Source organism: Mastigoproctus giganteus, chromosome 1 (genome assembly GCF_048544385.1).
Source record: "Mastigoproctus giganteus isolate SK-2022 chromosome 1, ASM4854438v1, whole genome shotgun sequence".
Taxonomy (NCBI): Eukaryota; Metazoa; Arthropoda; class Arachnida; order Uropygi; family Thelyphonidae; genus Mastigoproctus; species Mastigoproctus giganteus.
Window position 1 is genome coordinate 216,250,452 of NC_143575.1, and position 18,986 is coordinate 216,269,437.

The 18,986-nt window shown below is 36.4% G+C and overlaps 1 protein-coding gene across 2 annotated transcripts in view; it reads right to left on the bottom strand.

The window, feature by feature from the left end:
* LOC150091521 (uncharacterized) overlaps positions 1-18,986 on the bottom strand; it is a 174,589-nt gene that overhangs the window by 27,074 nt on the left and 128,529 nt on the right. For both annotated transcript variants that reach the window (XM_090376051.1, XM_090376060.1), the window contains 2 exons: positions 16,224-16,666; positions 11,092-11,375 (listed from right to left, as the gene is read on the bottom strand). In XM_090376051.1, coding sequence (XP_090232177.1) covers positions 11,092-11,375; positions 16,224-16,666 — 727 coding nt within the window. The remainder of the gene's footprint in view (positions 1-11,091; positions 11,376-16,223; positions 16,667-18,986) is intronic.

Consider the following 18,986-nt stretch of genomic DNA (forward strand, 5'->3'; position numbering starts at 1 on the left):
TTCGCAGGTGCCTAGTCTCCAGAACTTAAGCCTTTCTTAGTAAGATTCCCCCCTTCGTTTCCCCTCACCAGCCTTGTTGCCCCCCTCTGTACTCGCTCAAGCAACTCTACATCCTTACTAAAATAAGGCCTCCAGGCCTGTACGCAGTACTCAAGGCATGACCTGCTCTGGAAGCCTGTCTGCACTGCTCAGGAAATTTCTTACCTGACTGCACAATTACTCCCAGGTCTTTTTCATTTTCTACCACCCTAAGTGTAGTACCACATAGTCAGTACGTTTCTTTGGGGTTACTTCTACCCATATGCAGTACTTTGCATTTGTCAATAATAAACTTCAGATGCCACTTCTCAGCCCATCTGCCCAAATTTTCTAGATCCTGTTGCAGTAGCACACTGCCATTACTGTCATTAACAAACCCTGCCAACCTTTGTATCATCTGCAAACTTCGACATTAAGCCTATACCTTCATCGATATCACTGATAAATATAAAAACAACAGTGGGCTCAACACTGAACTCTGTGGGACTCCACTAATAACATTAGTCCATGATGAGTCTATTGTTTACTTCTATCTGTCTTCTCCCACTCAACCACCCTTTTATCCATTGTAGCAAATAAACCTTTAATACCATACTGCTCCAATTTGTATAGTAGTCTTCCATGTGCAACAGTGTCAAAAGCTTTTCTGAAATCCAAGTATATGATATCAAAAATTATATCTTGCATCCAGTTACTATGTCAGACAATATTTTTCCCTTAACATACCCATCTTGTGTCTGAATTATTATGATGTCTTGTCTAGATCTGTGGTTCTCAACCTTTTTTTTGGCCGTAGCCCACGTCTAAGTTTCACTGACCTCTGTGGCCTCACCCCCCCCCCCATTGTTTAATTACAATAAAAGGAATATTAATAATAAAAAGAGGTTTATTAAATAAACTACAATCTTTATTTAAAATAGATTTTTACTCATATAATATAATATTGAAATAGCCCACATCTGAGTTTCATTCACGTCTGCGACTCCGCCCCTCACTGTTTAATTATAATAAAAGGAATATTGAGAATAAAAAGAGGTTTATTAAATAAACTATAATCTTTGTTTACAATACAATTTTTACTCATATATTATTTATTCGCAATATATGCTCTATATATTCGCAATATATTTATGCTCTTAACAAATAATATTATTGTCCCTTAGTTTAGTGAGATCCTTGCAGATCTCACTAATTTTTTTTATATTAGCAATTTTATTTTAGAAGTGAACTGTTCGTGGCACACTTTACAGTTTTCATGGTCCTCCCAATTTTACGACTTGTACCCATGGCAACTCAAGAAATACGGCATGTCCCCCCTGGGGGGCGCATATGGCCCCAATGAGAACCACTAGTCTAGATGATCATCCAATGCAACCAGTGACTCCATTATTTTCCCATGAACAGAAGTTAAACTAACTGATCTGTGATTACTCGTGTCTCCCTTAGATCCCCCTTTATGAATTGGGGATACATTTGCACATCTCCAGTCCGTGGGGGCTACCCCAGAGTCCAAGGATGCTCTCATAATTGTGGCTAAGGGGTTTGCTTACTTCCTTTGCGGACATAGTTCCCATCCACCCCAGGTGCCTTTCTTATGTTTAACTTCAATTTCTCCTCCAGTTTGCTCTTCGTTATTACAAAATCATTAAGCATCCTGTTAAGAGTTTGATAAACTTCTGGCATTTTCCTCCCTTAATAACTCATGTGTGAAAGTAGAGCAAAATACTCATTCAGAATATCAGCTATCTGAGCAGGATCATCAATAGTTGAACCATCAATATGAAGTGGACCAATCTGATTCATCCCCTTCCTTCTAGAGTTTATATAACTGAAGAAGTTCTTACTGTTTTTCTTAGCATCCTTTGATTACAGACTAGCTTATATTTCTCATAGGCTTCTGTGTCGCCTGATAATTTACATGTATTCCATGCATTTTTCTTCTTTGCCACGAATCTCATTAGTTCATTTGACATCCATTTAGGCCTAAACTCTGAACAATATTTCTTAATCGGTATGAAAAGTCTAGTAGCTTCCACGATTACTTCCTTGAATGCTTCCCATTTAGAATTTGCTGCTGATAACATCAGTTGGTCCAACTGTATACAATTTAAAAACTGTCCGTCATCTTTATGGAAGCAAAAACCCTTCCCTTTACTCCCGTGGTAGTAATATAATCTATATCAGTACACTGATCGCTGTCACCCAGTGGTTCTTTTTATCTGCAAATTCTTATTCTTAATGCATGAATAATCACTGCTGATATAATGAGATCTCTCTCTCTCTCTCTCTCTCTCTCTAATGTTGCTGTAGAAAGCAATCATCTGTTAAATCCACAAAAAGTCTTGCTAGTGTTCAAGTGACCAACCACAATATCTGGGAAGTTAAAATCCCCCATTATTAGACAATTTGATTTACTGGCCCACTCTTTCTCTGTACAGTTGTTTGCTGTACTTATCAGAGTCATTAGGCCTATAACACACTCCTACTCTAATTTTTGCTTTCCCAGACCTTATATCACACCAAACTGACCATCTATGTCAACTGGATGCACTTCCTTAGATTTTGTGTTTCTTAACTAACTGCATAATCCCTCCTTCCTTCCTATCCTGTCTATCCTTTCTGTACACACTGTACTCCCCAAATTCCAATTCTGTATTGCTTTTATCAGTGTGACACCATGTCTCTGATATCCCAACAATATCTGCCTTCAATGTCTTGACAGCACTTCAAATTTGTCAAATTTATTTCCTATACTCCTAGCATTGGTGTACAAGCACCTATTCTTATTCTTAGTTACCCTAACAGAGCCCATGTATTTATTTGTCCCATGATGACTCCCACCAGTTCCTGAAAACCCCAGCACACTGCCCTCCAATCTAATAGAAGCAGTGCAAGAGTCACTTGCACCTTTTCCTGTGGCTGCTATTAATCTTTTAGTTAGTGAATCCCCTCAAGCTAACAGTTTTCCGACCCGCCTAACACTGCCTCGATAGCATCAGCAAATATTCCTGCACCACTTCTATTTAAGTGTATCCCATTCTTGTAGAAGCAGTCTCTCCTGTTAACAAGCACAGACCACCACGCTGAGAAAAATTCTATCCACGAGCCCTGCACAATTTCTCCAGGGCCGAATTGATTAACAAGGCTGTCATCATGTTTTTTCTCCTATTGAGTCTGGGCAGAATTGCAGACACTTTCAATTTAACCCTAACTTACAACTTTTTTTTCAACATTGACCTATACTTGTTAAGTCTGCAGTTCTCCTACTCTTATTGTCATTAGTGCCAACATGTACAAGAATATCACCCTTTGTGCCCTTAAAAGATGATATCTGCTCTATATCATCAACTTTTGCCCTGGCAGACATACCCTGGTCCTGTTCCACCTGTCCTTTTTACAGAATATATTAGCGGTCTCCCTAACAATGGAGTCACCGACAATAACTATCTCCTGATGGACCAGTGCATTCTACCTTGGAGGTTGAATGCACTGGTCCATCAGTGCATTCAACCTCCAAGATGCACAAGAGGAGCTCTGGTGTTGAGTTGGGCAGCTGAGAGCTTGATGAGTCCCCCCACTTTAATACCTTCGAGGGCATCTAGCTGACTCTTAAAACTCTCATTAGGCACCCATCAGAATGCTAAGTTGGTGTCCAGTTTCTTGACACTCTCTGCACCTAGAACACACAAAGACATCGTCCTTGGCTAGATAACGTGCTGTTCCAGAGATCCCCCCCCCCCAGTTCTCTGCTAAGCCACAGCACTCCTGCTACTTTGTGCTCACTGCTTTCCTACTCTAGTCTGGGGCATATCTGATTGAATACAATGAAAATTAATAAGATTAATCAATCATCAATACTACACTATCTAATAGATTTCTGCAGTGATACATACTATGCTATCTAGTTTTACGTTAGCTACCTATTTACCACAATTAAATAGTCGAACTTCCCTATAACGAATTCGATAAATCCAGCGAAAAAATTCGTTATAGAAAAATTTCATTATACAGAGACTCTTTTTTATTAGAAATTGTTATCTAATTAAAAAATCAAAAAAAGAATCTACATTTATTTATAATGTATTTTATTTCAAAAACATACTTATTTAAATTACGTTTACACAATTTTCGCCGGTAAGTATCATAAATTAAAAAAAGCTGTAATTTTCGTTTGCACAGTACAATTAAAAACATTATCAGGAACATTTTCACAAAACTGTAGACCCATACGAACCGTTAATCAAGCGTTAATCATTTATTCGCGAGTTGGCTTTTCTACGGGTTGTTCTGATGCGTCATCATTAATTCCTTTGTGATCACGGTCGCGTTTAACACTGTTCAGCAGTATTTCATCTTCATTTGGATTTTCTGCTATGATCTACATAAACATAACTATCCAGTGTTATTTCATTTTCGATGTTTCTGGACGATTCTAATAATGTCCAAAAGTTTTTCAGTTGTGAAAGGGACAGTTCATCTTGTTCGTCCAGTCGTTGTTCGACTTCTGTATTCAATGCAAATCCTGCTTTCGAAAACAATTTTGAATTGTGTATTCAGTGACATCATTTGTCCAAACTTTTGCCAGTTCAGAGATGCAATCTCTAAGGTTAATTGTAGCCTCCAAGTTTCTATTTTTTGATAACGCATTGACAATCTTCATTATTATTCTCTTTCGATAATGAAATTTTAAATTTTTAATAATGCCTTGGTCCATTGGCTGGAGTTTGACATCACATTTGGTGGTAAAAACAACTTCACACTTTTAAGTTTGGCAGAAATACTGGCAGGATGTGCCGGACAGTTGTCAGTTACCAACACGATTTTCCTTTTTTCTTTTGTTATACGCTTGTCTAGTTTTAATATCCACTCTTCAAAAATATTACTTGCCATCCATGCTTTTTTATTAAAAGGTGTTAGTCAACTTCCAAAGATTTTGTGCCTCTAAAATGCCTCTAAAACATCTTGGGTTTTTTGATATTTCGATGACTAAAAAAAGTCTTAATTTTTCACTTCCTGTCATATTTGCTCCAACTAGCACAGTGATTCTTTCTTTGCTTTGTTTTCTACCAAAACAATTATCATCCTTAAAAGCAATGTTCTATTCGGTAAACATTTAAAGAATAAACCCATTTTGTCAGCATTAAAAACATATTTACGCTCATATTCTTCCAAAATCTTCTTTAAGGTATTGTTCCTCCAACTGTTGCAATCTTCTTTGCTTACATTAACACTTTCTCCACAAATAACCTTTTCCACAATTCTGTAGCACTTCTTAAATTTATCTAGCCACCCGGTGCTCGCATTAAATTCTGTATGTTCAAGGGACTGTGCAAAATTCAGAGCTTGTTGCTTAATTATTAGGCCCAATATTCAGATATTATTTTCACATATCATTTGCACCCATTTTAGAACAGCTTTATCAACATCTTCGTATATACACAACTTAATTCACTTCTTGTCTGCTCCTCCTTCAACTGCATTTAAAATTGATTCTCGATTTTTTTTTTTTTAAATCGTAGATAAACTGCTTGCAGATATGCCATATTTCTCCGCAACATCTTTTTTCTTAAAACCCTGGTCAACATCATAACAGTCTTTGCTTTATCATTAATACTTAAACACTTTCTCTTCGACATTATTTTCGCAATTGTAAAAATTACTGGACTGCAGCTCTTGCCAATGCATACACCGCAAACTTCGCTGCGCTGGCCATATAGTGAATTGTTAGTACAGGTACCACCTGGCCCGACATAGCCCAGTGGTTAGGAGCGAGAGTGCATAGCAAGCGTTCCTTGAGTGGACCGGGGTTTGAGCCCGTGGCTACTAAATACGATAAATATTTGTATTGACGATTTATTGTAAACTCTACTGACTTGGTTGTCGTGCCGGGGTATAAACAGAAAATTTATTTATTTACTCAATGATGTTCGCTTGCCAACTCAACAGTATCACTCCCTTTGAAGAAATATACGACTTTGTGAATTTCTTTTATTCTGCTTTCATTCATATATACAAGAAAGAAAATTTATGATTAATGTTTCCTGTATGTTACTTTTCAGAAAAAAAATAAAATAAAATACAAGAGCATATAACCTATGTGATTGATGACGAACGAAATAATAAAAAAAAATCATGAAAACCATCTACTGGGAGTCCAGTTAGATGAGAACGGACATATCACATAATGATTGACATGAGGGTCACGTGGTACAATTGAGGTGAGAAGCGAATGTCACTCAGTAGGCATTACTAAAAACCGACTATGGTAGCATTCTATGTATTGCTGCCGCAGCATGCTAAAGGTTTACCGCAGCGAATTTCGCTTTCCCCTGAGCCAACATCAATTTACAAATCTACCCTATTTATTGTAAAGTTTACGACCACTTTTAAGAAAACCCATTTGGTTTAATAACTGTAACAAAAATGAAACAAGGACCTTCCTACGGGCGTCAATGGCCACAAGTATTCACTAAAAGGATGATTATTTAATTCCAGATGCTAATGCGCAATTTCGGAAGGAAGGAGGCAGTATATTTGAGCGGCTGTTTAGCAGTAAATGCTTGAAAATCTTCAAAAATGCTTTTACTAATTTTTTTAAAAAATTCGTTATAGAAATTTTTTTTAAAAAATTCGTTATAGAAATTTTTTTTAAAAAATTCGTTCTCATAGTGTGCATCGTGATGCCCTGGGGAGGTGCCATAATTTACTAGGGGCATCACGGACAAGTTAATAGTTTATGTAAGATTTCCATGGCAAATATTAAAAATGTATTAAGAATGATTTTTTTACTATTAGATATCTACTACTATTTGATCTGTATTATCATTATAGAAAATATTTGGGGTATTTCTGACGAAGAGAACGTATCAACACATATTAATAATTATTGTATTAACATATTAAAAATAAGAGAATACACAATTATAGATGTACTTCAAGGGAGGTGACAGGAAAAATTTTACAGGTCAAGGGAGACCCGGGTTCAGAAAGTCTGAGAACTGCTGCTCTATACTATAACAATGGCAGCATGATTCGAATGAAACAACAGTTTTACATATATTAAGTAGTAACCTACAAAATCTCTGTCTAAATTAAAAATAAAAAGTGTAACTAGGTCTGTAAAGCTACTTATAAAGTATGATATAATATGACAATCAAGTAAATAAAATGGCAAAAAAAACAGTGTATTTCTTGGAGCTTAACTTTCACTGCATCCACTTGCAATTACACTCAGGACCCTCTCTAAATGTCAATGCAAGAGGCCACTCCAAATTTTGGAAATTGTATGATGCAAAAGTGAAAGGTAGCATATTTACTGGTCCACACGTTAAGCAGTTATTGTCTTCAGAAGGACTAGAAGACAAAACAACTGATGCTAAGCCTGAATTGCCCAGCAACCATCTTGTGAATGGCTTCCTTACATTAAGACTACGGTAATATTACGAGCAAAAATTAGAAAGAATCAGTTGACAAGTTCACCAAAGATTATGGAAAAATGGGATGCAGAATGTCAATCAGGGCTATATTATTTGCACTCATCTGGATTTTTTTTTTTTTTTTTTCAGATCAAATCTGGGAAATGTTAGTGAAGAGCATAGGAAGAGATTCCACCAGGACATAATGAATAAAGAAGAGGTACCAAGGAAGGTGGATGAAGCTTCATGGGTGATGTATCTCGTTCTTGGTTTCAAAAGATCACACTAACCATAAAAGGCAAGTTGATTCAAACGTTTCTTTTTAAGGATTTTTGCAATTTTTTTTTTTTTTTTTTGCTTGTTCACTTGTAGCAAAGATTAATACTCTATTTCACACAAGAAGTTAAACATTTTTAATAAATTTGAGAGTATTATTGAATATTTACACTTCCTTCATTTCTGTGTGCAAACCCACTGATGCTATGTAAAACCTAAGGTCATATTTAAAATCGGCATACCCAAATTCATAACAAAACATTAAGAAATACAGATAAACAGCAATGTTTTGAAAATCTGCTACAAAGTGTTATCAACGAGCCACAAATTTTGTTCATAAATAGCACAATTCCATGACCTAATAAATTTCTCAATGTCTTTGGAGAATGGTAAAAAAAAAAAAAAACTTATGCTTCTCAGATGAAATCTCCACCCTGCATTATCAGTTCTATCATGATGTTTTTAGTAAATGGCCATCCCAAAAATAAATTTACCAATTCTCAGGTGATTTGTTGGATTCTCCCATTTCGATACCCACAGCCAACAAATAGGTGGTGCCAGATAGCAGATTGTAGGATTTTAGAGGTTCAACTGCATTTAAAAACGACTTCCCTAAACAAAAAAATACATACTTGCTAGACAACATAATACAAAAAAATTAAAACTGCTCTGACAAACTTGGTAATACCAGTACCGTGCAGTTCTGAGAGTGACCTGAATGGCAGTTCCTCAGACCCAAGCAAGATTTCCATAACAATGATACTGGGCCAACATTTTCCACCAGTAAGAGTTTACAAAGCTTCTATAAGAAGTTTGTTTCTTAAAGGACAATCCTCTTCTGTTACTTGATATAATGCAGCTAAAAATATATTATATGGAATTTTTTGTTAAGACGAATGTGCTGTTAAACACTCAGGTTCTACACCATTTCATACAAAAAAATTAAAATTGCTTACTACCACATTATTTAAGTTGTAAACATATGTACAATGAGAAAATGGACTTAAGATATTTACAACTATATGCATTTTTTTAATTTTATGAACCAACAGCTGAAAGTTTCAACTTCACGTTTAATGAATCATTAAACTTGTACATCCCACTAGAAACTTCGCAAGTGTGAATATTAAATGAGATTTCCAGGATTCTATACACTCACAAGGAAGTAATACTTACACAAGTTTCTCTTGATCCTTTCTTCACATCCATCCAGTTGATGATGGGAGAACAAACATGATTATCATACAACTGCAACTGTGGGCAGGGAAGTGATTCTGCTTCCTTTTATATCACTTCCACTTCACCCCTGCCACATATTGAGTGATTAATTCAAATACAAACCACTCACCTTTTGATTGTACACTGTGCATGTTGATAGACAGATTTGATGTTGTGCGTATGGAAAAATCCACAATAACTCATGGGGGGAGGTACCCTACAAGAAGAGGTCCCCTAAAGAAATCCTCCAATCATAGATGTGTTCAAATGAATAGCATGTGTACTGTGCTCACTGGGTAGTCACAGAGGATGGGAGATCATACAGGAAACTTTTAGTCTAGTTACTACAACTCGTTGAGAAGAAAAATGCATGGGATGCATATAAATTATCAGGTGACACAGAGGCCTATAGCAGATATAAGCTGGTCTGTAATCAAGTCACTAAGGTAAGGCAAGTGAAGGCTGATATGAGAAATCTTGGGCAAAGGATGCAAGGAAAAACAACAAAAATTTCTTTAATTATGAATTAAATTTATTATTATGAGGATGAATCAGATTGGTCCGCTTAATATTGATTGTTTGACTGTAGATGATCCTACTCAGATAGCTGCCAAACAATGAATATTTTACATCTACATTCACTCATGAGGAATAATTCAGACACAGCATGGGTTTGTTAAGGGGAAGTCTTGTCTGACCAATTTGATCAGATACTTTGATGTGGTCAAAGTAACTGGATGCAAAAATTAATTTTGATATCATATACTTGGATTTCAGGAAAGCTTTTGATACTGTTGCACATGGAAGATTACTGTACATATTGGAACTGCATGGTATTACGGGCAAGTTGCTACAATGGATAAAAGGATGGCTGAGTGGATGAAGACAGAGTGGTAATCAATGGACACTGCTCTTCGTGGTCTAATGTTATTAGTGGAGTCCCCCAGGGTTCGGTTTAGGGCCCATTGCTGTTTTGTATATTTATCAATGATAATAAAGGTATATCAGACTTAATGCCAAAGTTTGCAGATGATTCAAAGGTTAGCAGGGTTGTTAATGACAGTAATAAGAGTATGCTATTGCAACAGGTTCTAGAAAGGTTGGGCAGATGGGCTCAGAAGTGGCAACTGAAGTTTAACCTTGACAAATGCAAAGTACTGCATATGGGTAGCAGTAACATCAGATAAATGTAGCAACTGGGTGGTGTTACATTCAGGGAAGTGGAGAATAAAAGAGACTTCGGGGAAATTTTCACATTCAGATATGAAGTTTTCTGAGCAGTGCAGACAGGCTACCAGAACAAAATCACAGGGTCTTGTCAATGGATATAGAGGAATTTTGCTAGCAGGGCTAAGGAGGTGATTATCCCCTTGTATAAGGAAGTGGTCGGGTCACACCTTGAGTACTGCATACAGGTCTGGAAACTTCATTTTAGGAAGGATGTAGAGTTGCTAGAACGAGTACAGAGAAGGGTAACAAGACTGGTGTGCGAAACAAAGGCATGCTCTTACAAAGAAAGGATTACGTTCTGCATATTGCAGTATCTGGAGACTAGGCACCTGCAAAGTGATCTGATTGAAATGTATAAGTTCTTGGATGGATTGAGCAGGATCAAGGCTGATGAGATTCTTCCTCTTGCTCAGATTACGAAACTGAAGGGGCATAAATTCAAATTGAGGAAAGACAGTTGTCGAATAGATGTGCAGAAAGTTGCCTTTAGCCAGCGGGTAGTTGATTGCTGGAACAAACTTCCATCTGTTGTTGTGGAAGTTGACAGCTTAAATAAATTCAAAGCAGAACTAGACAAACATTTGGAGTGAATGGATAGGTAAAATGGGAAGGTCGGTTTTTTTTTTTTTTTTGGCTGATGCTGTATAAGTCTGCTTTCTTGCATCATATGCCTCTACTAATGCTAAAGTACCTAACCTTCATTTTTCAACTTTGGGCAACCAGTATGAAATCCTTGCTATTAATTTAAAACTATCATTCATTCCTCTGATTTTAATGTTTTATCTTGATTTCAAATTAATCACATATACTTTACTAAAATGAGGTTATCAGTACAGTGACAAGCTTTAAGGATTACCAATTGCCATAAAAAGTAAAAATAAATAAATATAATTAAAAAAAAAAAATTAAATACCTGCAGCTACTAATCCAGCTTTTGCTACTAATTCAGAAATAAATTTCTCTTTTTTTTCCCTTGCAGTCATCCTGGATCTACTACGACTCCTGCTACGACTTCGTCTTCTGCTCCTATATCCATCTCTACTAGAGCTTCTACGACGATGATAATGATCTCTGCTACTCGCTCGTCTCCTGTCACGAATATGACTATGCCTATGTCTGTCCCGGCTTCGACTTCTACTTTTCCGCCGATCTCGACTTCTTGATCTTCTTGAACTTCTTGGACTTCTCCTACGATACCTGCAAATTGTATAACATAACAAACATGGAGAAGACATTACGTAAGAACAATATAATTTCCTTTCACAACTTCATTACTGTAGTGAATGTACACACATAAAGCCAGTTTATTTTCTCAGCTTTACTGCACTTCTTATTAATCTTATATACATATTTAGACAAAATATGTATACAGCAGACTCTCGATTAACCGGGACACTTCAAGACTCCAAATTAAAAAAAAAAAAAAAAAAAAAAAAACCCCAACCAGAAATAAAAAAAATTCATGTAATAACTAGAACAGATATTGTGCAAGTTGTAAATAAGCGACAAGCAGCATTATAAGTCGTCATTGAAAGATTAGTGTACCTATTATCTTGCAATCCCTGCTGTCTTCACACCCGCCGCTCAAAAAAAAAAAAAAAAAGAGAGAGACCAAATGTTTTGTTTGTTTTTATGCGTCGCATTGATTGTTTTGTTCTATTGCAGCACAAAAAGGAAATTTTGTTTCATTATTTATGCCAGGGATGTCGGAATTTTTTTGTTTTGTTTAGATTTTTTTTGGTTTTTTTTTTTTAGGAGCATTAGCAACTAAGGCCATATTGCTCCGGGAATATGCGGTGGTCATTCCCTGATCTTTCCGCATCCTCCGTATTTGGTGGTGACGGGCTCGAACCCCGGTCTAATCTAGAAGCGTGTGCTACACACTGCTGCTCCTTCCCACCTGGCTACGGAGGCGCCGTTTTGTTTAGAAATCGCAAAAATGGGTAAAAGCAAAAGAGTTGTGTTTTGAAAACGGTGCATCTGTTAAATCTCTAAGGAATAATTATAATAAGGATGTATCAAAATGGCCAAACATTAACAAGTGCAGAATTCCAATTTGTCAATAATAATATAGTAGCAATATGTTATTAGTCATTCCCGAGTTACGTAACACTCGACGAAGTAAGAAGTCCTGGAACATATCTCTCACGTGTGTCGGGGACATTTGTATTTTTGGATTAACCGGGATTTGTTTTTTACCATTTATCCCGGAAAATCGAGAGTCTACTGTATAACATTAATATGAGATCACTTCGGTCACGAGAACAAGTTCTCGTGACTTTTTGTGCTAGTGATATACTGTCAGAGAAGAGGTCGTAAGAAAATACCACAAAACACTTGACTCCATTATGTATATATTTCCAATTTGGAAATAAACATAATTATACCAAAGTAGGCTTTATTATCTTCAAACAACGTATATAGAACACTTCACAAAATCTAATTAATATATAAGGATCTGTTGATTTTTAATAAATATTCTTATTCTTATTAGCCATATGGTGCAAGGAAGCCTGAGGCTTATGCAGGACCAGCCAAAAAAAATTTCTGAGTTACCCTGTGTGTGTGTGTGTGTGTGTGTGTGTGTGTGTGTGTGTGTGTGTGTGTGTGTGTGTGTGTGTGTGTGAGAGAGAGAGAGAGAGAGAGAGAGAGAGAGTAGAAGGAAATCACCAAGAAAGAGAAGAATGATGATATCCAGCTAAGGACCCTGGGTGCGCCAAGCCCATACTCACCAGATGTGAGCCCCTGGGGTTAAATAGTTGCACTAAAAACAAAACCAAGTGTTTCAACCTCTTAAAGACCTTCAACTGTGGGGGGGAAAAAATAAATCACATGCCTACAGTCTTTTTCTTTGATTTTTTTTTTGCTACAGCTAGACTGGTATAGCCTTGATGTTGGAGACCTGAATATTGTACTTTGTTTTAAAATCAGATGTTCTGGCGAGAGCTGTGATGAGTGCAAGGAGAAGCTGCTTAGGGAAAAAGCAAGGTGGGAAAGGGAAGGGGTTTCAGTTCATCTGCTGATCTGGCTTCTCTTCGTAGCAAGTCTGACATATATGCAAGTTTCCACGGGGTGTGGGTGTTTGTTTGTTATTTGGTTTTTAGGAGCATTAGCAACTAAGGCCATATTGCTCTGGGAATATGCGGTGGTCATTCCCTAACCTTTCCGCATCCTCCGTATTTGGTGGTGTTCTGCGATTAAAGAAGAGAAGAGTTGTTTTATTTATAAATCAGTAAAAATTGTCAGGGTTCCATAATTTTTTACCAAGGGTTCTGCGATTAAAATAACTTGGGAACCGCTGCCTTTAGCATTTAGCATTAGTAGAGGCATATGATGCAAGAAAGCAAGCTTATTCAGCATCAGCAAAAAAAAAAAAAGCACAACCACTACTCCCATTTCACCCCTCCGTTCGTTCGAAATACCTGTCCGATGCGTGTTTGTGATGGCTGGGGAAGTAACTGGACTTGAAGCACCTGCCTGAATGGACCAGGCTTCCCCCAGTTGAGGTATATGGTGAGGATATGCAGGCTTCTGAGATGATTCTCATTTATGGAATGAAGTTATGTTTGAAATTCTCACACCACCTAAAATCAAGTTTTTAAGCAGTCAATGCTTCAATACCGTATTTCTTCGCTTCTAAGATGCACTCCCCCCCCACACCTATAAACGTCTCTAAAAACGAGAGCACCTTAGAATCGATGAGTCTTACAATTGCAGTTTTTTTTTTTCCCCCCACGATTTGCACACAGCACCACACGTTTTGTTTTTATGTGGGAATCCTGCCTCCAAGTTTGACTGTTGTTGCATTCCCCAATTCCATTGGAGAATAAAGTGGCATGGGTGATTTCACGCACTTTTGAAATGCGAAGCCACAGTTATTTCATTATAGTGGAGCTCACTCAGCAAAATCTAGGAAGTTTTGTTTGTATCTTCGAAGTACGCAAGAAGTGGAGTTACTGTATTTCATTCATTTTGATCCCTTATGGCACATTAAAATGTCAAAAATATTGCACTATGAAGCTGCACTGAAATGAAAATTTATTGTGTATGCAAAAGAACATGGAAACAGAGCTGCAGGTCAACATTTTGACATTAGTGAAGTAAATGTTTGTCGTTGGAGAAATGATCGCAATTCCATATTTTCGTGCAAAGCAACAACAAAGTGCTTTACAGGGCCTAAGAAAGGAAGGTTTCCACAAGTTGATGAAGCTGTAATATGCTTTGTAACAGAGATACGTGCAGAAAGATTACCCATCACTCGACAAGCCATGCAATTGAAAGCCAGAGAAATTGCCAAGTCCCTTGGAATAGAGAAAATAATTTTTAAAGGCAGGTGCAACAGACTATGTGTCGTAGCAGATTATCGTTAAGGCACCGAACATCTATATGTCAAAAATTCCTGCAGACTATCAACAGAAGCTGATATTAACTTTCAGCGACAGATGATGAAATTAAGGAAAAAAGGAAACTAAGTTTAGTCAAATTGGAAATGCTGATGAAACCAGTCTTCTTCGATATGCCTCAAAATTACACCGTCAATGCTAAAGGTGCTACAGAAATCAAGATTATAAGCACAGGCTATGAAAAGCAGCGTATCACCACTGATGGTTGAAAGTTGCCACCATAATTAATTTTAAATTGAAAAACCATACCGAAGAACGAAATTTTCCCCAAAGATTTTATTGTGCGTGCACGAAAAAATGGATGGATGTTGGCAGAGCTTACGGAAGACTGGCTAAATGTTGTGTGGAATAGACGTCCTGGAAGTCTTCGTAACCCACCTAGCATGCCAGTACTTGATGCATTTCGTGGACATTTGTCCAAATGGGCCAAAAATAAAATCGTGCAACAACGTAGTAACTTGGTTGTGATTCCTGGTGGCATGACTAGCCAACTGCAGTTACTCGACGTTTCAGTCAACAAACCATTTAAGGATTACTTGAGAAAGGAATACGAATCCTGGCTGTTGACTGACAACCTTCCGCTGACACCTTCCGGAAAATTAAAATTGGCAGAATGGGTATCAAAAGCTTGGAAGTTGATCCCAGAAAGAATAGTCAAGCACTCATTTAAAAAATGTTGCATCACCAACATTCTCAATGGCTCAGAAGAATCTGACCCTGAATGTGAAGTAGACTCTGATATTGATTCAGATGCAGATATTGACGGCTCAGAAGATTCAGAAGGAAGTGATGAATAACATACCTACTGATAAATACTGTTGTTGTTGTTAGTAAATTGAATTCTATTATAATAAAAATATTTGTTAGATTTATTTTAGTGTTTTATTTTAATTTATTTTTTCTTAGAATCAAAGCTTTTTTTCTGTTGGTGGTACTGAAATTAAAGTGTCTTACAATTGATGGCATCTTAGAATCGAAGAAATACAGTAATTTTTCAGTTTAAAATCTTTTAAGTTGTTTTTTTTTTTAATTTCTTACATAACACCTTATAAACAATACATGATTAAAATAGGTTTTTTTTTTTTTTTAATTTGCGTTTCCTACACCATTTGGCACTTTTAATCTTGTTTATAAGGAAGAGATCAAAATTCGTGGTTTTGTTTAAGTTTCTTAATTGCTTAACTGTGCCTGGATTTTACAGCATTACACTGATTGGATGTCTGGACCCATACAAGAAATGGCAATCACAGTATAACAGTCTAGACAGTGGTATATCAATACAAATATAGAGCATTAACATTCTCTTTTTGGCGACTGTTTTTGTACCGTAACACTACATCAATAGCATTATAGATGTGAGATCAACGATGACCATAGGGCTTTTCTTTTTAAATAATTTTTTTTTTTTTTTTTAAGAACTCAATTTCTTTGCTGGTAGAATAAAGAAATTTTGTCTGCAAGCAAAAAAAAAAAAAAAGTTACCAAGTGAAAATACAGTTTTCAACAAAACTTGAGCCATGGATAAAATGAAGCAGAGTTCTGAAATGTCTAGAATTACTTTTCAATAATGTTAACTCTGATGCAACTGTGTTCTTTCTCAAGTTAACATCAAATATATAACTGAATATAAAAATAAAGTTACCTTTCTCTTGAACTCCTCCTGTCTCTACTACGACTCCTGTGACGTTTGTCATGAGGACTTCTTCTGTCTCGTGTGGATCGCCCCCTACTTCTACTTCTACTTTTTCTATCCCTGCTAGATGCTCTTTTGTCTCTGCTTCTACTACGATGATGTTCCTTCCCATGACCTGGTCTCTCCCTGCTTTTACTCCTACTCTTGCTTCTCCTCTTTTTAATAGAATGAACAGAAGTACTACTACTGCCACTGCTACTTCGGTGACGTGGACTTTTGTCACCACCCGAACTACTGTGATGTGGAGGACTCTTTTCTTCACACGAACTGGTGTGGTGTAAAGGACTCTTTTCTCCACCAGAACTACTATGGTGTTTAGGGCTTTTGTTCCCACCCGAACTCGTGCTACTATGACTGCTGCTGCGTCCTCTTTTACTCACGGGACTTTGTTCCTGTTGGGAAAATGGGCGTCTTTCAGGGAGATGCAAAAACAGAGTTAGTATATTGACAGAAATCAAAATTTATGCTTAAGTAAATAACTAAAAATACTGCATTAAATTAAAAAATTAAAAAGCTATTTTTAAATGCTGCACATTAGTTTGAATTAATGTCATTTAACAAATTAAATTTATACTACGTTGACAGCAGATTAATTATAATAATCCGTTGGATCAGAATATATCCAGATTACAGCAGTAAAAAAAAACCTTCTGTACCAGATCCTTTCTTTCACTCTTATTCCATACAGCCTTTTTCCTTTGTATCTACATGTAGATTACAATTACAGGAACTCTGTAAACACAATACTAGCCAAAAAAGATATAATAATTAACAATTTACAGCAGTTCTCTTTCAACTCTATATAGATCAAAGCAAAACCTGGAATTCTGAAAAGAAATAAATATTTCTGGTAATTTCATATCTGGTTACAACCTTTAAGATTGAAGGCTATGTTAGTACCAGCTGAAAGCCTAATGAGATAATGCTATGGCCAGACAGCCAAAACTCAACATACAAAAACTGAATCATTACACAAATAAAAAAGGGGTTATTCACTGACACAAACAGAGAAAATAACAGATTTATCACTGCTTAAAAAGTTGCTTTATCATTTACAACAAGACAAATAACAGCAGGACATATATCTCTTTGACATATTAGGCTTAGAAACCAAGGTTGGAGGAGGGGATGACAGTGGTGCTGATCTCTTATAAGGAGCATGCTCCCCCATCAATAATGATTTGTTGTTATACTGCATTACTTCTAAGGGAAGTAATGCTCATTTGAAATAACAAAGTAATTCACTGTGATGGTGGTGTGCCTTATAAGAGAAATATATCACAACAGAAAAGAAACTTGTACAGCTCAGTATAAAAAAAGGTTGTATGTCCTGCTATTATTCAAATGGGAGAAAAGTGTGAATAAAAATTTATTTGCTTAATAAAAAAAAAAAAAAAAACAGCACTTCACATGTTATGAAACACATTTCAATGATAAGTAGCAGTATCATGTGGAAGTAAAGTAATGGTTGTGCAGCATTTAAAATAGCTCCAAAATAAATCAAGTGATACTGAAGATAAATTTCTGTAATAGTTGAACTGCAACTGTGGTCTTAAAGAAACACTAAAGATAGCATTATAAAAATTTATTTTTAAATAGTAAATTTATGATAGGCTCTTGGGAGATTGATTTCATCAGCCAAAGTGAAGGATATATTTTGGAAAACATGCTGATTTAATGACAGATTGAACAATGAAATATGCCTACTGTAGCTTATTGAAAACTTTATTGTTAAGCATTTTAATCCCTATGTGCTTCCCCCCCACCCATAGAAATATGGTTTTTCAAACCATTATTCAGGAAGAGGCAAGTCCTATTGAGTTCAAACCTTCAGTAATTTCAAGTTAATGTATATCCACTTGTGAAGGTGGCAAGAGAAATCTGTTTATGAGAAGGCAGACTTTGCACACATGCAATCTAGTCCACTGGCTTCTTTCAGTGATCGTTATTTTGCATTTCCATCAGCCATACCTGAAAAAATTGTCAGATCCCTTCTAGAAGAATTGCCCACTAATTTATTAGCGTGAATTGCTCGCCCTACCCGAAATGCTTCTGAGAGATGGGAGGAACTGTGTTTTGATGTCAAATATCCCTTCCCCAATGTCCACGGTCACAGAAACTCAATCTACTGTTCACAGAAGACCAACACTAAAAGAGGAATTTATTCCTTAGTTAAACCTTTAGTGGTGTGTCTGATGAGAGAGAGAGAGTGAGAGAGTGTTAATAATACAGTAAAATCTCAAAATGGGTACTCTTGCTACTGCTACGAATTCTAATATAAATTAATTAATAAATGGTAGTACATAACTGCACACTAATTTTCTGAGAATAAGTTAGAGTTAAATAATATTCATCCTAATGCTTCCAACAACACAGCCAGGCAACTTGTTATTAATGAATTTATTTTGGAGCTAGCAGACTTTCGGCTGTCATAAGAAAACATGCTTCGCCCGTAGGGATTTGTGGCAAACAGTCAGCCGGCCACAATTTTCTAAATTTATTCATATAGAGCCATATAGTTTCTGCTACAACTGTATTAAATATTTGAAGCCATAACACATCATTGGATCATGTCAGCATATAAATCACCTTGACACTGATACTCTTTCTTTTCTTATCGTATGTATAAAACACCTTGTGATAACTTTTTGCTTTGCCATTAAATGTGTATTGTGTCTACATTTGTCTCTTATAGGTCTTTCTTAAATGTGA